This window comes from Eleutherodactylus coqui, chromosome 11, assembly GCF_035609145.1.
Source record: "Eleutherodactylus coqui strain aEleCoq1 chromosome 11, aEleCoq1.hap1, whole genome shotgun sequence".
NCBI lineage: Eukaryota > Metazoa > Chordata > Amphibia > Anura > Eleutherodactylidae > Eleutherodactylus > Eleutherodactylus coqui.
Window position 1 is genome coordinate 54643971 of NC_089847.1, and position 24061 is coordinate 54668031.

Here is a 24061-nt window from a genome sequence, read left to right on the forward strand (position 1 = left end):
AGTGTCTCAACCCCAATCCTCAAGTGCCCACAACAAGTCATGATTTGGTAATATAGAGAACACCTAAGACAATGAGTCACCAACAATTATTACATCACCTGTGCAATAAGGAAAGAGCATGGTCCAATCATTTTTCTTGGCTAGAAAAGAATTTGTCTGGAGTTTGGTCCGTATCATACAAGTGTCCCAGCCCAACCGAAACACTAGCGACCCAAACTGATAGCATCATAGCAATCTCTGTTGTTGCAAGGTTGGGTCAGGACACTTGTCTGTATTACAGGTGCATAAATGCTCACTTGAAACTGGCCTTTACAAGGTTATAATACTAACCTATAAATTTAATTAAGTTTCACTTCAGTCACAAATGTTTCTACATGGTGAAATGTGATGTGCGGATCTAAGTACAGACGGACCATAGAAAATTCTGGTAAATGTAAAAGCACCTCAAGTGTTTATTACAGATTAATTAAAGGACTGGCAATTTTGAGTAAAGACTAATCCTCTGCTATTATTTTATCAAGCGCCAATTGATCACGTTGATTGCTGCTCCCTCTACCGAATCACACCACCATGCAACCTTCTCCTACTTCATTAAAAAAAAAAAAGTATGGACACCTCGAATTTTATTTTTATGAACACTAGAAAAGTGTGTCCTGTTCTTTGCACTACTTTTAGAGACTGGCCAGGGAATTTGAAACAGTTTGTCACCCTAGCCCGAGTTAAGCTCCAGCCTGAGAGAGACTAGCTGCTATGATGTCTTGCATATTCAGAACACATACAGAAGAGGAGATCTCATTCCCCTATCTCATAAACAGCAGCGTGGAGGACATTATACAGCGGTACTTAGTACTGCAGCAGTGAATCCAGCACTGGGGTGAGAGGATAGAAGCAGCACCTGTCAGTGTCTTGCTCTAGAGCTGCTCTCTCCTCCACAGATGTCTATGGGCAGCAACTCTAACAGAGAATAAAGGCCAGATAAAAGGTCAGGCGTTATCTTAAAGGGGTTGTTTCGCGGCAAGCATCAAAATTTAACATTACCCCATTCCCCTGTCACCCCCCTGGCATAAAATAGCAAATTAAAGCGGTTTTTAAGCGAGTTTAAAAAATCTTCTCCCTAAGATAGCCGCCGGTCCTTTCCCAGGGATGCACTGCGGTTTTCTCCCATGGTGCACCGCGGGTCTTCTCCCATGGTGCACCATGGGCTCTGTGCGTTCCATTGCCGATTCCAGCCTCCTGATTGGCTGAAATCGGCACACGTGACGGGGCGGAGCTAGGATGACGACGCGGTGACCAGCTCTCCGGCACGAGCGGCCCCATTCACCAGGCAGAAGACCGCACAGCGCAAGCGCGTCTAAAAAAAGCAAGAAGACATCAGAATTAGACGTGGACGCTAGCAACGGAGCAGGTAAGTGAATAACTTCTGTATGGCTCATAATTAATGCACGATGTATAATACAAAGTGCATTAATATGGCCATACAGAACTGTATAACCCCACTTGCTTTTGCGAGACAACCCCTGTAAGAGCTGAGCCAACCTTCAGTTGAGGTCGGCTCCAGTATGCCTCATGGTGCCTTCATGCGTGCGATATCGCTGTTTTTTTTTTTTTAACACAAATGTCAATAGGGGTTTCTAATGTTAAAACCGCATTGCACAAAAAAAAAAAAAAAAAAAACGCAAAGCACAAACTTGCAATTTTTGTGCGATGCGTTTTTAACATTAGAAACGCCTATTGACAGTGTTAAAATATCGCAATCCCAAGTGTGAAGGCACCCTAAGTGTGCAGAGAGTCACATGACATTTTCTCTGTACAGCACCTGCTGTGTTATCACTGGACCCTCCCTACCGCGATGGCCATCAGGCCAATGTCCGGTGATTAAAAATAATTTTTGAAACACCTTAAAACTATTATTCAATTAACTCAAATGATCTCTTTCTTTATAACATTTAGTCAGCTGCGATTAAAATCAGCCATTATATTACAAATGTGTCTGAGGCTTTTTGTTCCACAGCGATAATGGGAATGCATAAAGAAATGTCCAAAACCTCCATAAAGGATGAAAAAAAAAAAAAAAGACAACATATACCGCCTTGAGAATAAAATAATGCCATGGCCTCCAACTTAACAGGTCTCTTAGTAAACTAATGGGCTGCCGATGTAAAGAGGACATTTTTCCAGCAGCCTTCTGATACAAACTTCCAATACTGCGCTCTTGCCATGTCTACTAGGTACCAGAGTCTTTGATCTCTGCAAATATTAGATTAGATCAATCCCATATCTTCACTCATTTTCTTCTTCATCCTCACTTTCTTCGTCACTTTCAGCTTCCTCTTCGCTATCTTCGTAGTAGACACGGTTAGTGTTGACAAATAGGTCACTGTCATCATCTGTGCCATCAGCAGCATCTTCAGCCCCAGACTTGTCGCCTTTGGAACCATGTGATTCTGCACCTTTGTTGCTGTAGTAAAATTAAAATTGAAAAAAATAATTTCAATTTCCTAAACATGTCACTGTTAAAAGCAGTTTTCCAGGACTATCCTGCTCCATGCAAACCTCGAACCTCCATAACTGTAAGGCCTCATGTCCACGGGGAAATTCAGGCCCGCTACGGATTCTCCATAGAGAATCCGTAGCGGGACCCTCCTGCCCCGCGGACATGAGGCATAAAAAAATAAGAATAAACTCACCTCTCGCCCGCTCCGGATCTTCCCTTCGCCGCGGCTTCATCTTCTCCCCATCGCGGCCGGATCTTCTTTCTTCGGCTCGGCGGATGCGCAGGGCACGTCGGTTGCGTGCCCCGCGCATGCGCCAGCCCGAAGAAAAAAGATCCGGCCGCGACGGGGAGAAGATGAAGCCGCGGCGAAGGGAAGATCCGGAGCAGGTGAGTAAATTCCGATTTTGGTCTCCCGCGGATCTGGACGGCTTCCATAGGCTTCAATAGAAGCCCATGGGAGCCGTCCCCGCGGGAGACCCGCACGAAAATGGAGCATGGTCCAGATTTTTTCATGCTCCATTTTTTTTTAAAATCACTTTTATTGACCATCCGCGGGTATTTATCTACCCGCGGGTGGTCAATGCATCCCTATGGGGTGCGGATCCGCGGGCAGGAGAAGAGTTAAAATCCGCTGCGGATTGCCCAGAGGATTAGTATGGAAAACGCAGCGCCGGCGTCCACGAGTGAAGAATCATAGTGATTCTCCGCTCGCAGGATTTAAATCGCACCATGCTGCGATTGCCGCAATTCCCCACAGTTAGCCTATCTATCAGACAGGCTCATCTCGGAGACCTGTCAGTGCTCCCCCGTGGTGAAATATTGCTAGCGGACAGGGGGCCTTACTCGGTAGTGACAGAACTGTATTTTGAACATATAAAGATTTTATAAATAAGAAATTGAGATTTCAGGTATGTTATGTTCGAGAAAGACAATTGTGACAATTATGGTCAATATTTCAAATAAGAGGATATTGGTGTTTCTTCTGGTGATTTAATCGAGCTTCGGGGAGACATACAACTACTTCACGTATCAGGGATCAATTGTTTTATGGTTAACGACAGCACCAAAGCAAATGAAATACACTTGTTGGGCAGATTTATGAACCGGTCTAAAAAGAAAACTAACCAATCAAAGCTCAGCTTTCATTTTACACCAAAGTACAAAACAAAATGAAAGTTGAGATGTGATTGGTTGCTATGGGCAACAAGGTCAGTTTTATAAATCTCCCCCAATAATGAATGAAGGAATGATTTGCCACTTACTGCAGGTCTGTGGTGAGAAAGACTAATGTTACTGAGATATGCCATAGAGCGGAGCTGCAGTAAGAAGTATGGCAATGCATACGAGTGTGTCAAACTGTCTGGATAACCAGCGAAGGGACTACAGCACCCTAAAACGTGCCTCAGTTCCTACATTCTTCTAGATCATGAAAGTCCTAGGGGGTCAGGCCCTCGGCTGGTTGCACACCACTGACCATCACTATGTTTTAGTGAAAAACCCTTACGCATATCTTTCCAGAGAACGTATTTTATACCTTTTCAATAAATTCACCAAGAAAATATAACAAAAAAAAAAAAAATCATACCTCTCTTTTTCCTTAGCACGATTTTCTGCATCATCTTTATTGAAACCTGATGGCCTTAAAAGATGGAAAAAGAAAGGATATATTCAGATATATTACACTTTAACCTATAAGAATACAGCTATGCTTTTATTCTGCCCCTTGGCCATGGCGATATAGTAATAGCTGGCCCGTTATCACTATCGCATAAAAAATATATAGTAGAGTAGAAAATATGTATAAGTAGCAGTGAAAACAAACAAGACTTGCTGATGTGTTATAACTCAGCAAATAAATATAATATAGGGTGCCTTTACATGGGCCAATTCACAGCCCGATGTAAGGAGCGCCGAATGACAAGCGCTCATTTATAAGAATCGCTAGTGTGCGAACAAACAATCTTTCATCGTCTATATATCTCCCTGCTCACAGTCAACCAGTGAGCACTTTTGTATTCACACGACCTAATGATCTGGGCCAGTGATGGAAGATAACTCTATGGGGATCAAAGATTCACTAGCGATTATTAGTCCATGTAAAATAAGTGAGTGCCTTGTCAATAAGCAAACATTTCTGTCTGATAATTGAGCTGAAAAAAATGTCCCTTTAACTAAAAAAATGGACCTAGGCCACAGTATTAGTACTACTGCCTATCAGCCATAACTTTAAAACCATTGACTAGTGAAGTGACGGTAAACGCAAGGATCTGAGTGACTGCGACAAGGTCCAAATTCTGAAGGCTAGACGATTGGGTCAGAGCCATCTGCAAAGTGAGGGGCCATATGGTATATTTTCAGTATGCAGTGATTAGCGCTTACAAAAAGTAGTCCAAGGAAGGACAAGCGTTGAACTGGTGAAAGAGACATGGACGCCCAAGGCTCACGGATATGCGAAGGGAATGAAGGCTAGCTTGTCTGGTGTGATCACACAGAGGAGCTACTATAGCCCAAAATGCAGAAACCGTTAATGCTGGTTATGATAGAAAGGTGTGAAAACACAGAGTGCACCGAAGTTTGTTGTGCATGGAGCAGCATAGCCGCAGACCAGACAGAGAGCCCGTGCTGACCGATATTCAGTGCCAAAGGTGCCTACAGAGAGCGCAGGAACAAAAAAAACCATGACAGAACACAGACCTTAGGCTGCATTCGCATGAACGTATACCGGCAGGGTTTTCACGGCGAGGCGATATACGTCCTCCCCATCTGCAGGGGAGGGGGGGGGGATGGAAGAGCCAGGAGCAGGAACTGAGCTCCCGCCCCCTCTCTGCCTCCTCTCCGCCCCTCTGCACTATTTGCAATGAAAGGAGGCTGGATGGGGGTGGGGCTAAGTTACACGAATTAGCCCGCCCTGCCTCTACCCATTGCAAATAGTGCAGAGGGGCGGAGAGGAGGCAGAGAGGGGGCAGGAGCTCAGTTCCTGCTCCTGGCTCTTCCATCCTCCCCCCTGCAGATGGGGAGGACGTATATCGGCTCGGCCTGAAAACCGAGCCGATATACGTTCGTGGGAATACAGCCTTCAGGATTGTGTAGAGCAATAAACTCTGTTGATAAAAACAGGGATTTTTATCTGCTTTAGCCACTTTATTACAACCCTCTTTCTAAAACTTACCATTTTTTGAAATGTTCTATTAACCCCTTAGTGACCAAGCCTGTTTGCGCCTTAATGACCAGGCCAAATTTTGCAAATCTGACACGTGTCACTTTAACATGGAAAAAGACCAGAAAGGTTTTGCATATCCAAGCGATTCTGACATTGTTTTTTCGCCACATGTTGTACTTCATTTTGGCGGAAAAAAAAAGACCGATAGAATGTGTTTATTTATTAAAAGCGCCAAAATTGGGAAAATTTTGAAAAAAAAAAATCATAATTTTTTTCACATTTCCAACTGCAATATCTCAAATATGTGCAAACATAATATAGAAATTTTTGCTCAGAAACATACCCATTGTGGCCCTAATCTTACGTCTGGATGCATAATGGGGCCCAAAATGAAAGGAGAAACTGGTGGCTTTCGGAACAGAAATTTTGCTTGAAGGAGATTTAGTCCCCATTGCCCACTTGTAGAGCCCTTGAGTGACCAAAACGATGGAGAACGCCCACAAGTGCCCCTATTTTAAAAAGTAGACCCCTTAACGAATTTATCTAGGGGTACAATGACTTTTTTGACTTCACAGTTTTTGAATGAATCTAAGCCAAGCAGAAGTAAAAAAAATTATGATTTTCATTTTTTTTGGCAATTATGTCAATTTAAAAACAGGTTTTTTTGCACAGTGTACATAGGAATGAAGACGTTTACCCCAAAATGGATACCCCTGTTTGTCCCGCGTTCAGAAACATACCCATTGTGGCCCTAATCTACTTACAGGACACATGGCAAGGCCTGTAATGGAGGGAATGCCCGCTGGATTTCAGGGCAGAACTGAATAAATTCCAGGCCCCATTGCCCACTTATACGGAAAAAAAACTGACTTCCTAAAAATAATCCCCCCTCCCCCATTTTTTGGCATTCCCTAATTATTAGATAAAGGTAATAATATAAACTGCGTTTTATGTCCGAAGACAGGGGAAATTACGGAGGCTGGTTGGGTTAGGCACATGGTGCAAGAAAACCGGGTATGCCCCTCCTCTCATGTTTTTTGGGGGGTATTTTGTGACCTCAGTAGCGGGGATGGGGTGTAAAAAGTGGCGTTCCGTGAATCTTCGTAAGCTTGCAGAGGTGCAGCGGTCTCACACTGAAGACGCTCAACAAGCTGCTCCTGGAACTGCAGGAAGGCGAGCGTTCCCGGGGCTTCTTGTAAAATACGTATCACAGGTAGCGGTCTGAATAACGCCGGGCTCACACGGACGTAGGTGGGATCCGCTTGCGGAGGTCCGCAGCGGATCCCAGCTGTGAGCCCGGCTGTGACCCTGCATACAAACGCGTAATGTACTGCGCATAACTGCCTACTCACGCAGGCGGTCATTCGCAGTACACCTTTCTTTTGTTTGTATTTCCCGCTTAGCGATGACGCGGGTACCCGCAGCCCGTATACAACGTAGTTGCGTATGGGCAGTGGGTATATCCGCGACCATGGAGCACAATGGGCTCTATGCTGCGGATAGCTGCGGTAAAATAGAACCTGCTGCGTTCTCTTTTCTGCGAGTGGATTATGCAATTCCAACCCACTAATGTGAGCGGAATTGTGTAATCCAATGCGATTGATCTGCGTAATACCGCGGATCAGACGCATGCGGAATCCGTAATTCCTATCCGGTCATGTGAGAGTGACCTATGTTAGATCGCTACTTTTTTATTGCGTGACCGGGGACTGCTCAACGAGGCCACCCGTCACTGCTCCAGGCTCTCAGCGACCATTGGTCGCCAAGAGCAAGGAGATTTTACGTTTCCTTGGCTCCCCGACTCCTGCGCATGTGTCCAGTATTTTGCCGGCGGTCACATGTGCAGAATCCGGGTAAGTTCACGGATGAGGATAGCATCAGGGTGCAAATACGGAGGCCTCCGGTAAAAAGTTTCATCTCCTCTCACCGATCGCATCGGTGAGGGGAGATGAAACTAACTTTTTTTTTTTACTTTTACGTGATAGCCATTATCCATTGGATGACGGCGAACACGTGATCAGGAACCGCTCACCGCGGCCCCCTGTGAAATCTCCAGGCTCTTGGCTAAGTTTTGTAGCCAGGAGCAGGGAGATTTTAAGTTATCCTGGCAATCCACGGCTTTTGCGCATGCGTCCGCCGCTTTGGCGACAGCTGCGTGCGCAGAAGCTGTGGTAAGGTCCACGGATAAATCCGGGGGCCTTAGGTATGCAATTTCATCCTCCCTCACGGATATGATCCGTGAGGGGAGATGAAATGTAAGCGTTTTAAACTTTTTTTTTTACTTTAAATGATCACTGCTATCCATCGGATAACAGTGATCATCTCTGCAGGGACATCCCTCTGCTCCTGGCTACACATGGCAGCCAGGAGCAGAGGGATTTTAAATTTCCCGGGTCCTGAGCCTCTCTGTGCACGCTCCCGATGTCAATCATCGGGCGCGCATGCGCAGAAGGGGACTCAGGTCCCGGAAGACCGGGAGGTGAAATTAAAAGGGGTTGTCCCGCGCCGAAACGGGTTTTTTTTTTTTTTTTAACCCCCCCCCCCCCCCCGTTCGGCGCGAGACAACCCCGATGCAGGGGTTAAAAAAACAAACCGGAGAGTGCTTACCTGAATCCCGGCGGTCCGGCGTCTTCATACTCACCTGCTGAAGATGGCCGCCGGGGTCTGCTCCCTCCGTGGACCGCAGCTCTTCTGTGCGGTCCATTGCCGATTCCAGCCTCCTGATTGGCTGGAATCGGCACGTGACGGGGCGGAGCTACACGGAGCCGGCATTCTGCACGAGCGGCCCCATTGAAGACAGCAGAAGACCCGGACTGCGCAAGCGCGGCTAATTTGGCCATCGGAGGCCGAAAATTAGTCGGCACCATGGAGACGAGGACGCTAGCAACGGAACAGGTCAGTGTAAAACTTTTGATAACTTCTGTATGGCTCATAATTAATGCACAATGTACATTACAAAGTGCATTAATATGGCCATACAGAAGTGTATAGACCCACTTGCTGCCGCGGGACAACCCCTTTAACCTTATTTTTTCATTTTTTAAAAACTTTTTCACGATTGCCGCTATCCACTGGCTACCTTCAGGAGCCGGGAACCAGGAGATTTTAAACTCCCCGGGGCTCCCATTCTTCTGCGCATGCGCGTGACGTCATTCGTCTGGCGCGCATGCACAGAAGAGCCGCGCCGGGTCCCGGAGGACCCATTCTCCGCGGCAGACATCGGGGAAGCCGGGTAAGTACTTTCAGCTGTCCTGATGGATCCGATCCATCAGGGCAGCTGAATCTTTAACTTTTTTAACCTTCTTTTACACTTTATTGCGATCGGCGATCGCAATTCCGGGGGAAGGTCCCCACAGCCCAGGATGACAGCTCCATGCTGTCGGCTACCTGCGGGCACCGACAGCATGGAACTGCCGCGTCCATAGCCCACGGGGCTTTATTCTCTGTAGGACGCATGTTTTTACGTCCTCAGAGAATAAAGCCCACTTGGGCAGGACGTAAAAACACTATGGGCTGGTCGTTAAGGGGTTAAAGGGATATGATAACCAGTATCACCTGAGCGCTGCTGTCATTTCAATCACTTAATTGGTGGGGATTCCGAGTGGCGGACCCCACTGATCAACTATTACTAACCAATCCTGAGGATAGGTCTTCAATACAGTAGTGCTGGACAAAAACCTTTAGAAGAGGTTATCCAGGTAGAAAAAAAATGTTTTACATAGCGGCTCAGCCATCTGTACCAACATAAAAAAGCTCATCCCCCACCACTCCTGTACTGATTGACCAGTCCACTGCTGCTCTCTACTTGATGAAATGATGAACAGGGACATATGACTGCAGCATCTAATCAGTGACCAAAATGAGCTGGAGATTGTCTGCAGCAGTTATATGCCACTGCTGCCAGTGATTGGGAGTCGGGGGAGTTCTTTCCCACTGTCTAACCACTTAGATGCCACAGTTACCACTGGTCAAATGGCTGCAATCAGAGCTATCTCCCATCATGTTCGCTACCAGCGAATGTGAGATGTATAACATAGTTGACACCTGCTGTGTATGGAGCAGGTACAGCTCTCGAGTCTGTCCATCCACCCCCAAGGGTGTACATAAACATTCCTGGTCGTGAAGGAGTTAAAGTATCTAAAGTTAACGTCTTGGTGCCGGATTCCACAGAACACCTTTATAGTTCTTGTGTCCATGGCTTGTCGGGTCAGAGTGGTTTTGGCAGCACTAGGGTGACCCATAAATATTAGGAAGATGGTTTTAAAGGGGGTTGTCCACCACTAAAGTATTGATGACCTATCCACAGGTTATCAATAGCTGATGGCAGGGGTCCGCAGTACAGGGCCTTGGCCCAGTCAGCTGTTTTGTCCAGTGTTATTTGCCTTTACACGTTGTTAGAGGAAGGTACATCAGTAGATCTGCTGGGGCCCCAAGTGGCGGAGCCCTGCCAATCAACTATTGATGACCTCTCCTAAGCATAGCTCATCCATAGTTTAGTGGTAGACAACTCCTTTAATATTAGAGCTGATCAAAGTAGCTAAACTGAGGTTTGCTCCTTAGATATGGACAGACATCTATAAAAATTTGTGTATTGGTATTTTTTTTTATTATTTGGTGCAGAGGCAGCAGACTGGCGTTTATCGGTTGATACCTCTGCCATAGTGTTCAGGTTTTGCTGAATTATCAGTTATCCTGGGTCCACATGCAGCAAATTTTTCTGGTGCAAATGCATGGCAAATTTGCAGCAAAATCTGTATATTACTTGGCTCCTCTTTACGGAGAACAATCACAATCTGTGGTGAACACGCAGCAAAATGCATTATATGAAAATCCAGAAATTGACTAAAAATCAATGGGCAACTTCCATGCAGAGAACATCTGCAGCATGTGAATGATGCTTCTACAGGAACACATATGGATGTCTACGAACCACATTCAGATGAATGGCAGTCACAGACATTCCTGCAACAAATTTACCGAATGAGAATATACCCAAAATGGAAACTTTCCAAGATTAGAAATGTCATCTGTCAAGAAAATCTCATCCGACTCCCATGGCAGAGAAACAGTTTCCCCTGCACCGGAGCCCTCCAGGCTATCCGCTGTGCAGGGAACTACAATTGGCCCAATTTGGGTGAATGTGGCCATGCTGTAGTTCGCCAGAAAATGGGAGGCCAGAAGCCCCCTGGGCAGAAAAAACTTTTAGGGCTGCTGCACAGCGTCGTAAGCGCATATACGCTTGCTATCACATGACGTATATGCGCTATGCAGGATGCATGATCGCAATCTTTAGTGGCTGTATCTGAGCTTTTTACTGTACTTTTTACGCTGCCAGGACCGCTCACATCGGCGCAGTCCCGGCAGCACCATGTTTACGTAGGCAGAGCAGCCTACTTAGTAGGCCCACATGTTATCGTTTAGCCCTGTGTAGTCATGCAGTTAAGTGCGGGATTACAGGCAGACGGGGGCCTTCGGTGCGCAACTGCGCACCAAAATAGGGTATGTGGCATTTTTTTCCCCACCCTTGAAATGTGGTGGAAAGGGAAACCCACGTCTATTTGCTGTGTGCTATGGGCACTGATGCACCCGCGTGCGGCCGCCCTTAAGGGGACGAAGTGCTAAACCAGCATTGTGGCCACTTCAGTCTCAGGTATTTCGGGAGTCCTTGCAGTCACAAAACGATGGTGTAACAGTGGTGACAATCTGAGTATTATACAAGAAGCCTCTTACCACAGGCCTTCATTCTGTAGGAGGCGCTGGTGATCCTTATATATGATGAAAGCGATCTCTGCCTTCACCTTTTCTCCTTCGGCAATAGGATCAACGATAACAAAATCGCCTAGGCAAAAGAAAAGTCTGTGTGAGAACATATCAAATGATGGATGAGGGGATGGCGATCATTCATGTCAGGGCAGGAACAAAGACTCGCATGAGAAATTCCCTAGGTCTCCCGCAGCCCACTACACTACGGATCTGTAATATGACTCTCAGAAACTGCTATGATCCCATACCGTACCTGCATACTTGTTTGAATTATAAGACGCTGGCTATAGGAAGCCCCAGGTTTAGCCAACAGTAAGTAGGAGATAAAATATTTCATACTAACTAAAACTTCCCTGGTGATAACAGAAGGTAGAGAGGGTAATGTACTTTTACACACAGCAATTATTAATTGGAAGAAGCGGATGAGTCGTTTGCTTTCAAACGGCGTCCGTTTACACACGCAAATCATTGTTTCAATTTTTGGGGCATTTTTAGTCATGGTCCACTCAGTTGGTCGGTTGGAAAAGGAGGGTCTAGAAATTCCTATGAATGGTCTGCAAATAACTGAATGACCGCTTTTTACACAGAGCAACTGCCAAACGACGATTTTTTTAATGCCTGTATAAAAAGGACGAATAATGAAAAAACTAATTAGCGTTTAATGATTGCCCACGTTTACACTGAATGCTTATGCAATTTCAACACGAATCAAGCATTATTAAACTATATAATTCCATAGTAAAGGGCCCTATCTTTGGTGTTCTATAAGAGGAAGGGGTGAATAACTAACAGTCAGATCTTGTGAAAAGTAGTGGGTCCCCATTTTCTGACCATTCAAAGAATGGCGCACGTATGGTAGTTCCCTTATCACATAACTACATTATACATACACTCTCAGCTTTGCATCGCACACATAGCTGTGCTACACAAACAATACATACACCCCAAATCCACAGTTAACGAGCATACCATGGAAGTCAATGGGAATCAGTGTCTTCATTCATTCGTTGTGGATTTTGCATATGCAGATTTTGAAATCCACATTGCGAAACAAGAAATGACATGTTAAGGCCTCATGTCCACTTGAAAAATACAATCTGCGCAGAATCTGCCACGGCGGATTCCGCGCGGATTTGCTTTAAATGTTTTTTTTTTTTACAGGCAGATATCCGCACACATTGCTATCAATGTGATAGCAATGTTGCCGATCCGTGGCAGAATGGAGCATGCCGCGTTTTTTCTCCCGCGCGTGAAAAACGCAAATCTTTTAAAATGCCATCCGCGGGTGCAAAAATCAATTTAATGGACCGCGGATGGCCAATGATTCCCTATGGGCAAAATCCGCTGCGGAATCCGCAATTCCATTTAGCTAGTGGACATGAGGCCTAAGTCTTGAAGCGGTTCACATGTATGGTGGCCAAAGGCAGATTTGCCCCATTGAATGAGGCTAAATCTGTTTACTGATCCGCATGCAAATTAGTGGCAGAACTCTGAGTCTTGGACCTATGCTGTGGATTATGTGGCAGATCCAGGTCAGAAAACTCTTACGTGGATGTGCCAAGTCTTGTGTGAACATGTCAGTAGGCTATGCTACTACAGCACTAATCCACTTCAGATTTTTCTACTGTGGATTTCTAGGAAAATCCGCACCAGAATTTTACGTGAGTGCTGACAGATTTTCATTTACTGCAGCACAGGGCAACATGTGGATTTAGCCCAGTCAATTGGAAAAATGATCTTACAGTACTGCATGTAAAATCCACAATTGTTTGTTTTCCATATGTGGTTTTCAGTACTGCATTTTTTTCCCAATTGAAGTCAGTGGGGAAAAACAGCAGTAAAGCCATAAAAAAACAAAAACAACAAAAAGCACATTGACAAAGAGAAAGCTGAAAGGTACAAGACACAGCAGTAAACCTCTGCACTAGCAGAACAGCAATTGTGATTATATAGTTTTCTGAATGTGTATACTTTTTTAACCCCTTAAGGACCGTCCTCTTTTTATCCCCCCATTTTAGTTTTTTCCTCCCCCTTTTAAAAAATAATAACTCTTATTTATTCATTGGCGTCGCTGTCTGAGGACTTGTTTTTTGCAGGACGAGTTGTATTTTTCAATGGTACCATATAATGTACAGAAAAACTTTAAAAAAAGTGGAGTGAAATAGAAAAAAAAAAAAAAATTTCGCCAGCTTTGAGTGCATCTTGTTTCTACGGCGTACCCAATGCAACAAAAATGAGATGATAACTTTATTTAATGGGTCAGTACAAATACTACAATGCCACATTTAAACTTTTTTTTTTAATAATAATTAGTAAAACTTTTTTAAACTTCATTTTTACTTTTTTTTTTTCAGTCCCCAAAGGGAACAAGAACTCGCAATGCCTTGATTGCTCCCGCAGTTTCATGTACGAGACCTCGAACATTGGTCAGGTGATTTAAATGCCACTGTCCGAATTGACGGTGGCATTTAAAGGGTTAACAGCTTCAATGAGCAGCGCAAGTTGATCAGAGCTGTTGTGGGCGGGTGCCGGCTGTAGGTAACAGCCAGTGCCTGCGTTGTATGGAGCGAGATCACCCCGCAATCTCCCTCCATACACAACCCCGAACGTGCAGAATGTAACCTTACGTCCTATGTCGTTAAGGGGTTAAAGTTTGAATCCACAGATTTTCTTACCTCTCTTGATCCAGATGTTCTTTCTGAATTTTGTGGGCATACTGGCTAAAAACCTGTCCCCTTCAGCAGTCTCAACCTCATGAAGATTATTGCCAGGACTTCCTAAAACCTTAAAATAAGAAATGTAAACAGCATGATATATGTGGCACAACTTCCAAGACATCTCAATAGAGGGTTATTATACATCACTCACAACTCACGTTTAACCCCTTAATGACGCAGCCCCTTTTTCTTTTTCCATTTTTCCTCCCCCCTTCAAAAAAAATCGTAACGCCTTTATTTATCCATCTACATCGCTGTATGAGGGCTTGTTTTTTGTGGCACGAGTTGTATTTTTCAATGGTGCTATTTGAAGTACCATATAATGTACTGAAAAACTTTTAAAAAATTCTAAGTGGAGTAAAATGAAAAAAAACCAATACAACATTTCGCCATCTTTTAGTGCGTCTTGTTTCTACGGCGCACAAGCGGCAACAAAAGCGACATGATAACTTTATTCTATGGGTCGGTACGATTACTACGATACCAAACGTGTATAGTTTTTTTTACAATACTCTTTTTTTTCAAAGACATTTAATTTTTTTCAATTATTTTCTGCGGTTATTTTGTGTGCGCAATAACTTTTTTATTTTTCCGTCGACGTAGTTGAGCGAGGGCTCATTTTTTGCGGGATGTTCTGTAGTTTCTGATAGTATCAATTTGGAATACATACGACTTTTTGATAGCTTTTTATTGCATTTTTTCTGGGAGACAGGGTAACTAAAAAAGTGCATTTCTGGCGTTCTTTATTTTATTTTTTTGACGAAGTTCACCGTGCGGCAAAAATAATGCGCTACTTTGATAGAGCGGACTTTTACGGACGCGGCGATACCAAATACATATTTTTATTGTATGATTTACATTTTTTAATAATAGATATGGCAAAAGGGGGGTGATTTAAACTTTTACAACTTTTTTTTTTTTACAGTTAAAAGAAAAAAACTTTTATTGATTTATTTTTTTTATATTACTTTGAAGTCCCCCTGGGGGACCTTAACATGCGATGCTTTGATCGCTCCTGCAGTATGACGTAATAATATAGCATTACATCATACTGCTTTTTGACAGGCAGTCTATCAAGCCACCCCACGGGGATGGCTTGATAGGCAGTCTGGTAAGGCAGCCCTGGGGCCTTTCATTAGGCCCCCGGCTGCCATGACACAGTCTTACTGTTAGGGTATGTTTACATGGGAGGTGGCAAGTTCTCCTTCAATGGAAGTGTTCAAACAAAGGCTGGACAAATATCTGTCTGGGATGATTAGTGATCCTGCACTGAAGTCCCTTTCAACTCTACCATTCTATGATTCTACACGTAGCGAAAATGATGCAGATTTTCCGCGGTTGAAAATTCCACTGCATTTCCGCAAAAGACAGAGAAGACAAATTCCGCGCCAGCGGTGCAGATTTTGACTCAAAAAAATCAGCTGCACTTCTGCAACTGATTTTAGGATATACTGTGGCCCCCCTCACCTCCAAAGTCTAAAGTGGCATCACCAGAACAGCAGTGATGCACTCATTAGAGGCCACTGGGTGCCCGATGAAGGAAGCGCCAAGAGTGCAGAGACTTCAAGGGGTTGTCCCGAGGCAGCAAGTGGGTCTGTACACTTCTGCATGGCCATAATAATGCACTTTGTAATGTACATTGTGCATTAATTATGAGCCATGCAGAAGTTATAAAAAGTTTTATACTTACCTGTTCCGTTGCTGGCGTCCTCGTCTCCATGGTGCCGACTAATTTTCGCCCTCCGATGGCCAAATTAGCCGCGCTTGCGCAGTCCGGGTCTTCTGCAGTCTTCTATGGGGCTCCGTGTAGCTCCGTGTAGCTCCGCCCCGTCACGTGCCGATTCCAGCCAATCAGGAGGCTGGAATCGGCAGTGGACCGCACAGAAGAGCTGCGGTCCACGGAGGAAGAGGCCATCTTCAGCGGTGAGTAGAGAAGTCACCGGAGCGCGGGGATTCAGGTAAGCGCTCCGGTGAGCTTTCTTTACCTCCCTGCATCGGGGTTGTCTCGCGCCGAACGGGGGGGGGGTTGAAAAAAAAAAAAACCCGTTTCGGCGCGGGACAACCCCTTTCAGAGGTGAGGGGGAGCGTGGTGGATTTCAAATTAAAATCTGCACAGATAGAGCTGACCGTCGGAGATTCGGCGGCGGCTCCTTCTCCTGGGCGGCAGAGATCCGCCGCGGGATAAAGCAACGCCCGTGGGCAGGAGGCCTTAGGCTGATTTCACATCTGTGTTAAAACCTCCGTCTCAGATCCTGTGGAAAACACCAGAAGAAGAAGTGCCGCATCTGTTGGCCGACAGATCATCCCATGTAGCGAGCAGCCGCTTACCCTCACAATGCGCTGATTCTCAGTAGGCTGAACGTAATCCAGCAGAACCTCTTTCACCACATGTTTCCTTTTGGTGGCTTTGGACATTGTATTAGATGTATATAGCAGTGACAGTTCTTCTACGGGCTCTGGGGGTTTCTCTGCTTCCTTAAAACATTGCAATGGAGCCAACCTAAAACACAATGTGAATGAAGTGAAGTACGTGTGTTATACAGCGCTCTCCCCGGGACCCTCATATCAGACGGACGATATCATACTCATGCCAACGGGCAAACATTCAAGACATTTGCAGCTGTCAAACGAAAACTCCCAGCATGCCCCACAGATGCCGGTTGGTGGGAGTATTTAGACATGGTACATCTGTACCATTTTTCTAATCAAGTTTGAATCATCTTTAGGCCGCCTGCACACGGGCAGATTAGTATTGCGGAATTCAGAGCGGGCATCCGCCTCCGGATCCCGCAGCAAATACTGCCCATAACATGCTATTGAACGTTTTTTTCCCTCCATAAGTGGAATTCAATTGCGATTTTCCGCTTGCAGAGGAAAATCGTAGCATGTTCTATTTTAGCGTAGATTCTGCGCAGACGGCTATCCGATCCGTGGCGCTTCCGCAATGACATTGTGGAAAGGTCGCAGATTCCACGTCATCGCTAGGCGATAATGCAGCAAGAGCAGTGGTTTTTGATGCCGGCTGGGCACAGAGTGTTGGAATCCGACCACCCGTGTGCAGCCGGTCCTATGAGGCTTTGCAAAACTTTAAATGTACGCAAAATTATCATCAACGTGACAGATTGCCAGTTAAATACCATTTGCATCTTGCTAATAAAATCCGCAGTGTAAATTGACCTGCGCTGCAGATTTTAGATCCACAGCTTGTCAAGTTTTGCTATGGATCTTCACTGTGAATTCAGGCTGGAGCCCATCAAACCCTGCTGCCCTGATGAAATCGCATATATGCAGACAGAACTAGATTGCATGGCGATTTTCTCCAAAAATATTAGTCGGACATCAATGATAAAATGACAGCAACTCAATCAACACACTTAGAGCCCCTCCAGACTGAGAACTTCACCCAAGAGTGCCGACAGCACCCTGCTGTTCTAACATCACAATCACTAATAAGCAACAGCCCCCATAAGCCATGCATGTAAACAACACCCTGCATGCTCTACAAGCATGGGCTTCTTTACCTGCCGCTTCCGGGGTAGAACTACTAACTCTACTACTCTGCTATTGGAGTACAAACATGGCAGCGGGAACTTCCTGTGACGTCACGAACAGGCGATACCATTGCTCCGGCCAGGGGGAGCGGTCTAGAGCTAGAATTTGGCTTCTTCCACCCCGTCTGTTTGGGTGAGTGTGCACGTCCATACATTACCCGGAAGTACTAGGTGCGACCTAAAGTTTGTCCGGAACTATTTGCTCTACGCGGTGCTGCTTGGCGGGAAGGTAAATACGCGGGCAGAAAGGTGAGTTATAACCGGCGTGCGGGCTGCTAACGGCGGGACATGTGTGTATGAGGTGGGGGTGCGGTTACTCCACACGGTGGCCAGAGCGGCGTGTGGTGACGTGGAGCCCCTCCTAGGTCTGCACATGCCCCGTACTTCTGGACATACTGCCACTGGGGGTGTACTGGCTGAAGGGCGCGCAGGGAACGGATGATCAGTAATGAGTGGAGCAATCCTTAAAGGGGTTGTCTGGTTATGGGATAACTTCCCTTTAATATGCCTGTAGTAAAACCGTAAACTGAGCGGTACATACCTGTTGGTGGAAGTCAGGTGAGCGCTGCTGTGCCGCTGCCCGCATCCTGAGTGCCATGAGGGCAGGAGTTAGGGAATGTGAGGCTGTGGTCTCAGGCAGGGCACCCACGGGTGTAAGATTACCTGTATGATGCCTGCGCTGTGCGCCCGTGCGATATACGGTAACTCGCAGGCGATCTATTACATTGCTTCACGCAGTTCCACTCACACTGTCGGAATTCCATAATACGCCGGCGTAAAAAAGATTGCAGCGTGTTTTATTCTGCCGTGTATACGCACGCGCTAAAGCCCACCGTCCTCTGTGGGAGGGTGTGGCGGCAAAAATATATGGCCGTCTAGGGAAAGCGGAGTGTACCTTGTGAATGACGTCATATGACCCATGCTACGGCGTCAGCCTGATGAGGGACAGCAGCGTGTACCCTGCGACCGAAGTCTAGGTGACCCGTGCAGTAGGGCTGCCACACCTAGAGTTCAGTACGTCATATGACGGAGGAATTAAATGACAGAGCCCACACAGTTATGGATTCATCAAAGAATTCCCAACACATCGATGTCGGGCATCTTTATTTATAGCCCCCTTACATTAGGGTGTCGCAGCATCATTGGACAATTAACTATGCAGTTAATTGGTTAGTTTCTAATCCAACATTTCTCATAGGTCAACTTAAAGGGGTTGTCCGGCCATAAACATTAGGTCTCATTACTTCTGTTTGCCCAATACAATGCACTTTGTAATATACATTGTGCATTGTAAATTAGGCAAACAGAAGTTATTCACTTACCTCTTGGCTGCCCCCCCCCCTGTGTTGCTCCTCGGTTGCCATGGTTCCTGGTTCCGACAAGTCTCTTCTCCTCTTCTTGTCGGGACGACCGGGGACGCGCCTCTCCAGCACAGCTCTGCGCATGTGCAGAAGAACTTCAGCCTGGGAAGCTGCCTGCAGGGGAGGCGTGTCTGCTGGCTCTTCAACTCCAAGGTAAGAATGAGAGGAGGGGCGGGCTCTCGTGGGGAGGGGGAGGATGGGTGGGTGTGTGTGCGTGCGCGCGTGCGTGTGCGCGCGTGTGTGTGTGTGTCCGCGGTGTGTGTGTGTGTGTGTGTGTGTGTGTCCGCGTGTCCGCGGTGTGTGTGTGCGCGTGTGTGCGTGCAAGTGGCTGTCAGAAGTCCCGGGGGGGGGGGGGGGGGGGGTGCTGTTAGTGTACTTGTGTGTGGGCACTGTAAAGGGGGACTCTGTGGGAGGTCACAGTGGGGGCACTGTATAGGGACGCTGTGGATGGGGGGCATGTGGAGGGGGGCTACTTTGGAGTGCAGTGGGGGGACTCTGGGGGGGGTGGCATGTGTAGGGGGGGGTACTGCGGAGGGCACTGTGGGGGGGGGAATACTGGGGGGGGGCACTGTTGAGGGGGGACTGTGGAGAATGCTGTGGTTGGGGGGAATGAGGGGGGCTACTTTGGAGGGCACTGTAGGGGTGACACTGGGGGGCATGTGTAGGGGGTACTGTAGAGGGCACTGTTTGTGGCACTGTGGGGGATCATTAGGGGGGCACTGTGGGAGAGTGCACTGTGGGGGGGTCATTGTGAGGGGGGGGTCGCTGTGGGAGGGGCACTATGAGGGCATGTGTGTGTGGGGAAATGTTTTGTTTCACTTTAGCAGGGTGGGGGGCTGCAGGAGAGTTCTCTCTCGGCTCTCCCCCGCCCCTCTGCATTCACTATACACTGTGCTAGTGTTTACAGTCATGCCAGGATTTTATCCTGACATGAGTGTATAACGCAGTCTCCCCTGGCCACACCCCCTCTGATTATAGTATGCAGCAGAGGGCGGGGCCTGGGCGGGGAGAGACTGTAGAGCAGTTCAATAGAGGTGGGCGTGTTGTGGGCGGGGCTAGGACATGAGCTTTGGGAGGCCATGAAATCCTGCCTTTTCATGTCTCTTACTACCATCGGGAGCGCGCACACAGAAGAGGGAGAGCGCACAGAGGCGCCATCTTTGAAAGCTGCAGTGAAGATCAGAATCTAAGGTAAGAAACTGACATTGCAGCTGATCTGCCGGCCGGTTTGAGCCCCTGTATGCTGTCTGTTACTATCCTTACTGAAAGGAAAGCAGCAGCATTATAAAATTTTTTACCCTGTGTGGCCGGACAACCCCTTTAACCCTTCTTCGTGTCCATTGGTTACACCTCATTACTCCAAGAAATATCATAGTTCTTTGCACAGTTCTCAATCTGACCTCTGATTGGTTACTTCTCAGACATTACATGGCATTCACTGGATACATTCTGATTCTTTATTTGCATACCTTCCAGAAACTTCCAAGTCAGCAGTGAATAACCTCTTGACGGAGTGCTGAGGGGCCCAAGTAGCTCGAAGTCCTTATCTTATGCTGAGATATGTCTTAGCTAAGAATATGGTCACACGATCTGTGCAATACATTTCAGGGTGATTCTGTGGCGTAATATTTCAAATATCACTTATATACATATATCCATATACATACAGGCATACACACGTACACATATATATATATATTCCAGCTCTTGAACTACTTTATTCTCTAGTCTTAGTGCGAGGCGTCAACCCCTCCCTTAGTATCTTGCTATTCCTAGGGCCCCTCCAGCTAACATGTGGAAGCTTCTTGATATTCTTATCTCATCTAGACATATGTCCCTAGTTTGTGAAGTAACTTCTGGTATATTTCACTGGTGTCTCTCATTGCGCATTTTTTTAAATTCATATAATTATTATAATACCTTGCAATCAAATAATTTCCATTACAGAGGGTATATACACGCGCCTGTACACTATTATATTGCGCATGGACTGTTTCGGGAAATAACAAAACAGGTGGTTTGCGTATGACGGCGTGCGTGAGAGGCGCAGTACAACTTAACCACAGTATCCTGGGCCACCACCGACTCCACAACGGTAAAACGTCTGTTACGCTTACGGCCGCGTGCACCCAGGCTGCTGTAGTCACCTAACTTGAGATGATGCCATCTGCCACAACAAACCCTAGGGCTGTAGCTCATCTTCACTTGCATGTGACAGTGTCTGCAGGAGTTGTTTGCAGAGCTCAGTGTATGTTTGAACACGCCCGGCTGTGTACATTCCTAGTGTAAATATGCCATAGAGAGAACAAAGTGCAGCCTATTGAAGGATAAATGTGTTTGCTTTATCTTTCAGTGGCTGAAGGACGGATTTTAAAGGGGTTGTCTCGCGCCGAAACATTTTTTTTTTTTTTCTATAGGCCCCCCGTTCGGCGCAGGACAAACCCAAGGGATGTGTTAAAAAAATATATATATATTACTTACCCGAATCCCCGCTCTGCGACTTCTTCTTTCTTCCTACTTCTTCCTTCACCAAAATGGCCGCCGGGATCTTCACCCACGATGCACTGCGGGTCTTCTCCCATGGTGCACCGTGGGCTCTGTGCGGTCCATTGCCGATTCCAGCCTCCTGATTGGCTGGAATCGGCACACGTGACGGGGCGGAGCTACGATGACCAGCTCTCCGGCACGAGCGGCCCCATTCACCAGGCAGAAGACCGCACAGCACAAGCGCGTCTAAAAACGCCAGAAGACAGCGAAATTAGATGGAGACGGGGATGCTAGCAACGGAGCAGGTAAGTGAATAACTTCTGTATGGCTCATATTTAATGCACGATGTACATTACAAAGTGCATTTATATGGCCATACAGAAGTGTATAACCCCACTTGCTGCCACGAGACAACCCCTTTAAGTTAACCTTCATCGTCATTCAAACAAAAAGTGCAGGATGCCCACGTTTACATGTAACAATTATCGCTCATTTTCGGCCATTGCGACGATTTTTGAGCAATAATCGTTGCGTGTAAAAGGGCCTTAAGTTAGTTAAGTGTTCCCTCACCATCTCTCTGCTTACAGATATCCTGCATTCTTTTATTCCCCCAATAGCACAGGGAAGATCAGTTGATGTTCCATCTACTTTCTGAGAGAAAACAGATACAAAATAGGAATTTAAAAGTTTGGCCTTCTCAACATCATTCTTAAACAATTCACCATTTCCATCTTGTAAGCATCCAATAGTATCTTTGAGTTTTCTTTTGCTTTTGACATACCCCAAAAATCCTTTTTATTGCTTTTGGCCTCTGTTGCAAGCCTCAATTCATTATTAGCTTTAGCTTTTCTGACACTTGCCCTTCTTTAGATATTCCTCACTCCTTCCATTTGCTAAACACGTTTTTCTTCGCCTTTAACATGTGTGCAAGTTTTGCGTTCATCCATCCCGGTCTCTTTAAATGTTTCCCATTATTCCTTCTTTTAGGGATTGTTAACGATTGTGCTTTGAAAATCTCATTTTGCAATATTTCCCAGCCGCCTTGGACATTTCTGTCCTTAAGAACATCCAGCCATTGGATTCATCTTATCCTCTTTCTGAGTCCATTAAAATCTGCCTTACTGAAATCCAACCTTCAGGTCTGAGTTTTCTCAGGTCTTTTGTCATCCAAAGTTCAATGATGGCATGATCACTGCCTCCTAAGGTCTCAATCATTTCCTCCTTGTTGGTAATGGCCATTTCTCACGCGCTGAGAATCTCACAATCGTTTGCCCGACCGAACGAGCTGGCAAGTTCTAGACTGGACCGGGGAGAGTCATTGGATCTTGTGTATCTGGACTTTTCCAAAGCATTTGACACTGCGACATAAAAAGGCTGGTATATAAAAGGAGAATGCTGGCGCTGGGGGAGAATATGAGTAAGTAGCTGGTCATTGATAGAAAGCAGAGGATGGTTATAAATGGTACGTACTGTGATGGGGGTCACTGTTGCTAGTGGGGTACCACACATGTTGGTTTTGGGCCCTATTCTTTTTAATGTATTTACTAATGACCTGGTAGAAGGATTGCCCAGTAATATCAATATTTACAGATGATCTAAAACTATGTAAGGAAATAAGGCGATTGCAAATGGATCTGGATAAGTTGGGGGTTTGGGCAGGAAAGTGACAAATGAGGTTTAACACTGATAAATGTAAGGCTATGCACATGGGCAGCGAAAATCCATGTCACCATTACACACTAAATGGGAAACAACTCGGTAACACTGACATGGCAAAGGACTTGGAGATTTTAGTTAATGTCTCATATCTACGGCACATGCAGATTTTTAATGCGGATTTCTGCGGTGGATGCACCGCGTGTCATCAATAAATACTTTTTTTTATTGCTTAAGGGAGATCGCGGATTACAATTTTTTTTCCCCCATGCATGGATGCACAATGGATCATTTGCATGGGGGGAGACAAAACAATCCCCACTTCCCAGCCTGAATTTAGCCTTCAAATCTGCAGTGCATCCGCAAATGTATTCTGCAGTAAAATGGAGCATGCTGCAAATTTTTTTCCCCCCACGAATGCCATGCACAGAATCTGAAATAAATTCTCATCCGCAGGTATTTAATTAAGTGTGGATGCCCAATGCGTCTGTATGAGCTGATTTAACAGCGGATCACACACGCAGGTGATACACGCAGATTCCACATTTCAATTATGCCTGTGGACATGAGGCCTATCTGTAAGCTTAACTGGAGCAACCAGTGTCAGGCAGCTGCTGCCAAGGCAAATAGGATCACGGGATGCATCAAAACAGGTCTAGGGGCACATGATGAGAACATTGTTTTTCCTCTTTACAAGTCACTGGTCAGACCACACATGGAATATTGTGTACAGTTTTGGGCACTGGTACTCAAGGACATATCAGAGCTTGAGTGGGTACAAAGTCGGGCAACTAAAATAATAAACGAGTGGGCGGACTACAATACCCAGAGAGGTTGTCAAAATTGGGATTATTTACTCTAGAAAAAAGACA

At 46.0% G+C, this 24061-nt stretch overlaps 2 protein-coding genes across 5 annotated transcripts in view; one reads left to right on the top strand and one right to left on the bottom strand.

Annotated features, from left to right (window-relative positions):
- Nucleotides 1-428: 428 nt before the first annotated feature.
- Nucleotides 429-19139, bottom strand: EIF1AD (eukaryotic translation initiation factor 1A domain containing). 2 transcript variants are annotated; one of them, XM_066584146.1, is made up of 6 exons: nucleotides 19008-19139; nucleotides 16463-16634; nucleotides 14093-14201; nucleotides 11385-11493; nucleotides 4080-4133; nucleotides 429-2458 (listed from the first exon to the last, which is right to left on the bottom strand). In XM_066584146.1, the coding sequence occupies exons 2-6, from the start codon at nucleotides 16547-16549 to the stop codon at nucleotides 2281-2283; spliced, it is 537 nt and encodes a 178-aa protein (XP_066440243.1). In that variant the 5' UTR covers nucleotides 16550-16634; nucleotides 19008-19139; the 3' UTR covers nucleotides 429-2280. The 2 variants fall into 2 exon arrangements, with proteins under 2 accessions (XP_066440243.1, XP_066440242.1); XM_066584145.1 differs by lacking the exon at nucleotides 19008-19139 and adding an exon at nucleotides 17656-17819.
- BANF1 (BAF nuclear assembly factor 1) overlaps nucleotides 17801-24061 on the top strand; it is a 30657-nt gene continuing 24396 nt past the window's right edge. Inside the window, exon 1 of one of the 3 annotated variants that reach the window (XM_066584147.1) lies at nucleotides 17801-17934. The gene's annotated coding sequence lies outside the window, so the exon portion shown is untranslated. Of the gene's footprint in view, nucleotides 17935-18221; nucleotides 18244-20110; nucleotides 20238-24061 lie in introns of those variants that run through there. The other 2 variants (XM_066584150.1, XM_066584148.1) reach the window with 2 other exon arrangements.

What these genes read in the sequence shown, in the direction of transcription:
- EIF1AD (XM_066584146.1), bottom strand. Translation starts at nt 16,549, where the DNA reads ATGTCCAAAGCCACCAAAAGGAAACATGTGGTGAAAGAGGTTCTGCTG. An exon ending in GAACATCTGGATCAAGAGAG is followed by an intron (nt 11,494 to 14,092) that starts GTAAGAAAATCT and finishes TCTTTTGCCTAG; the next exon opens with GCGATTTTGTTATCGTTGAT. An exon ending in CTACAGAATGAAGGCCTGTG is followed by an intron (nt 4,134 to 11,384) that starts GTAAGAGGCTTC and finishes CCATCTTTTAAG; the next exon opens with GCCATCAGGTTTCAATAAAG.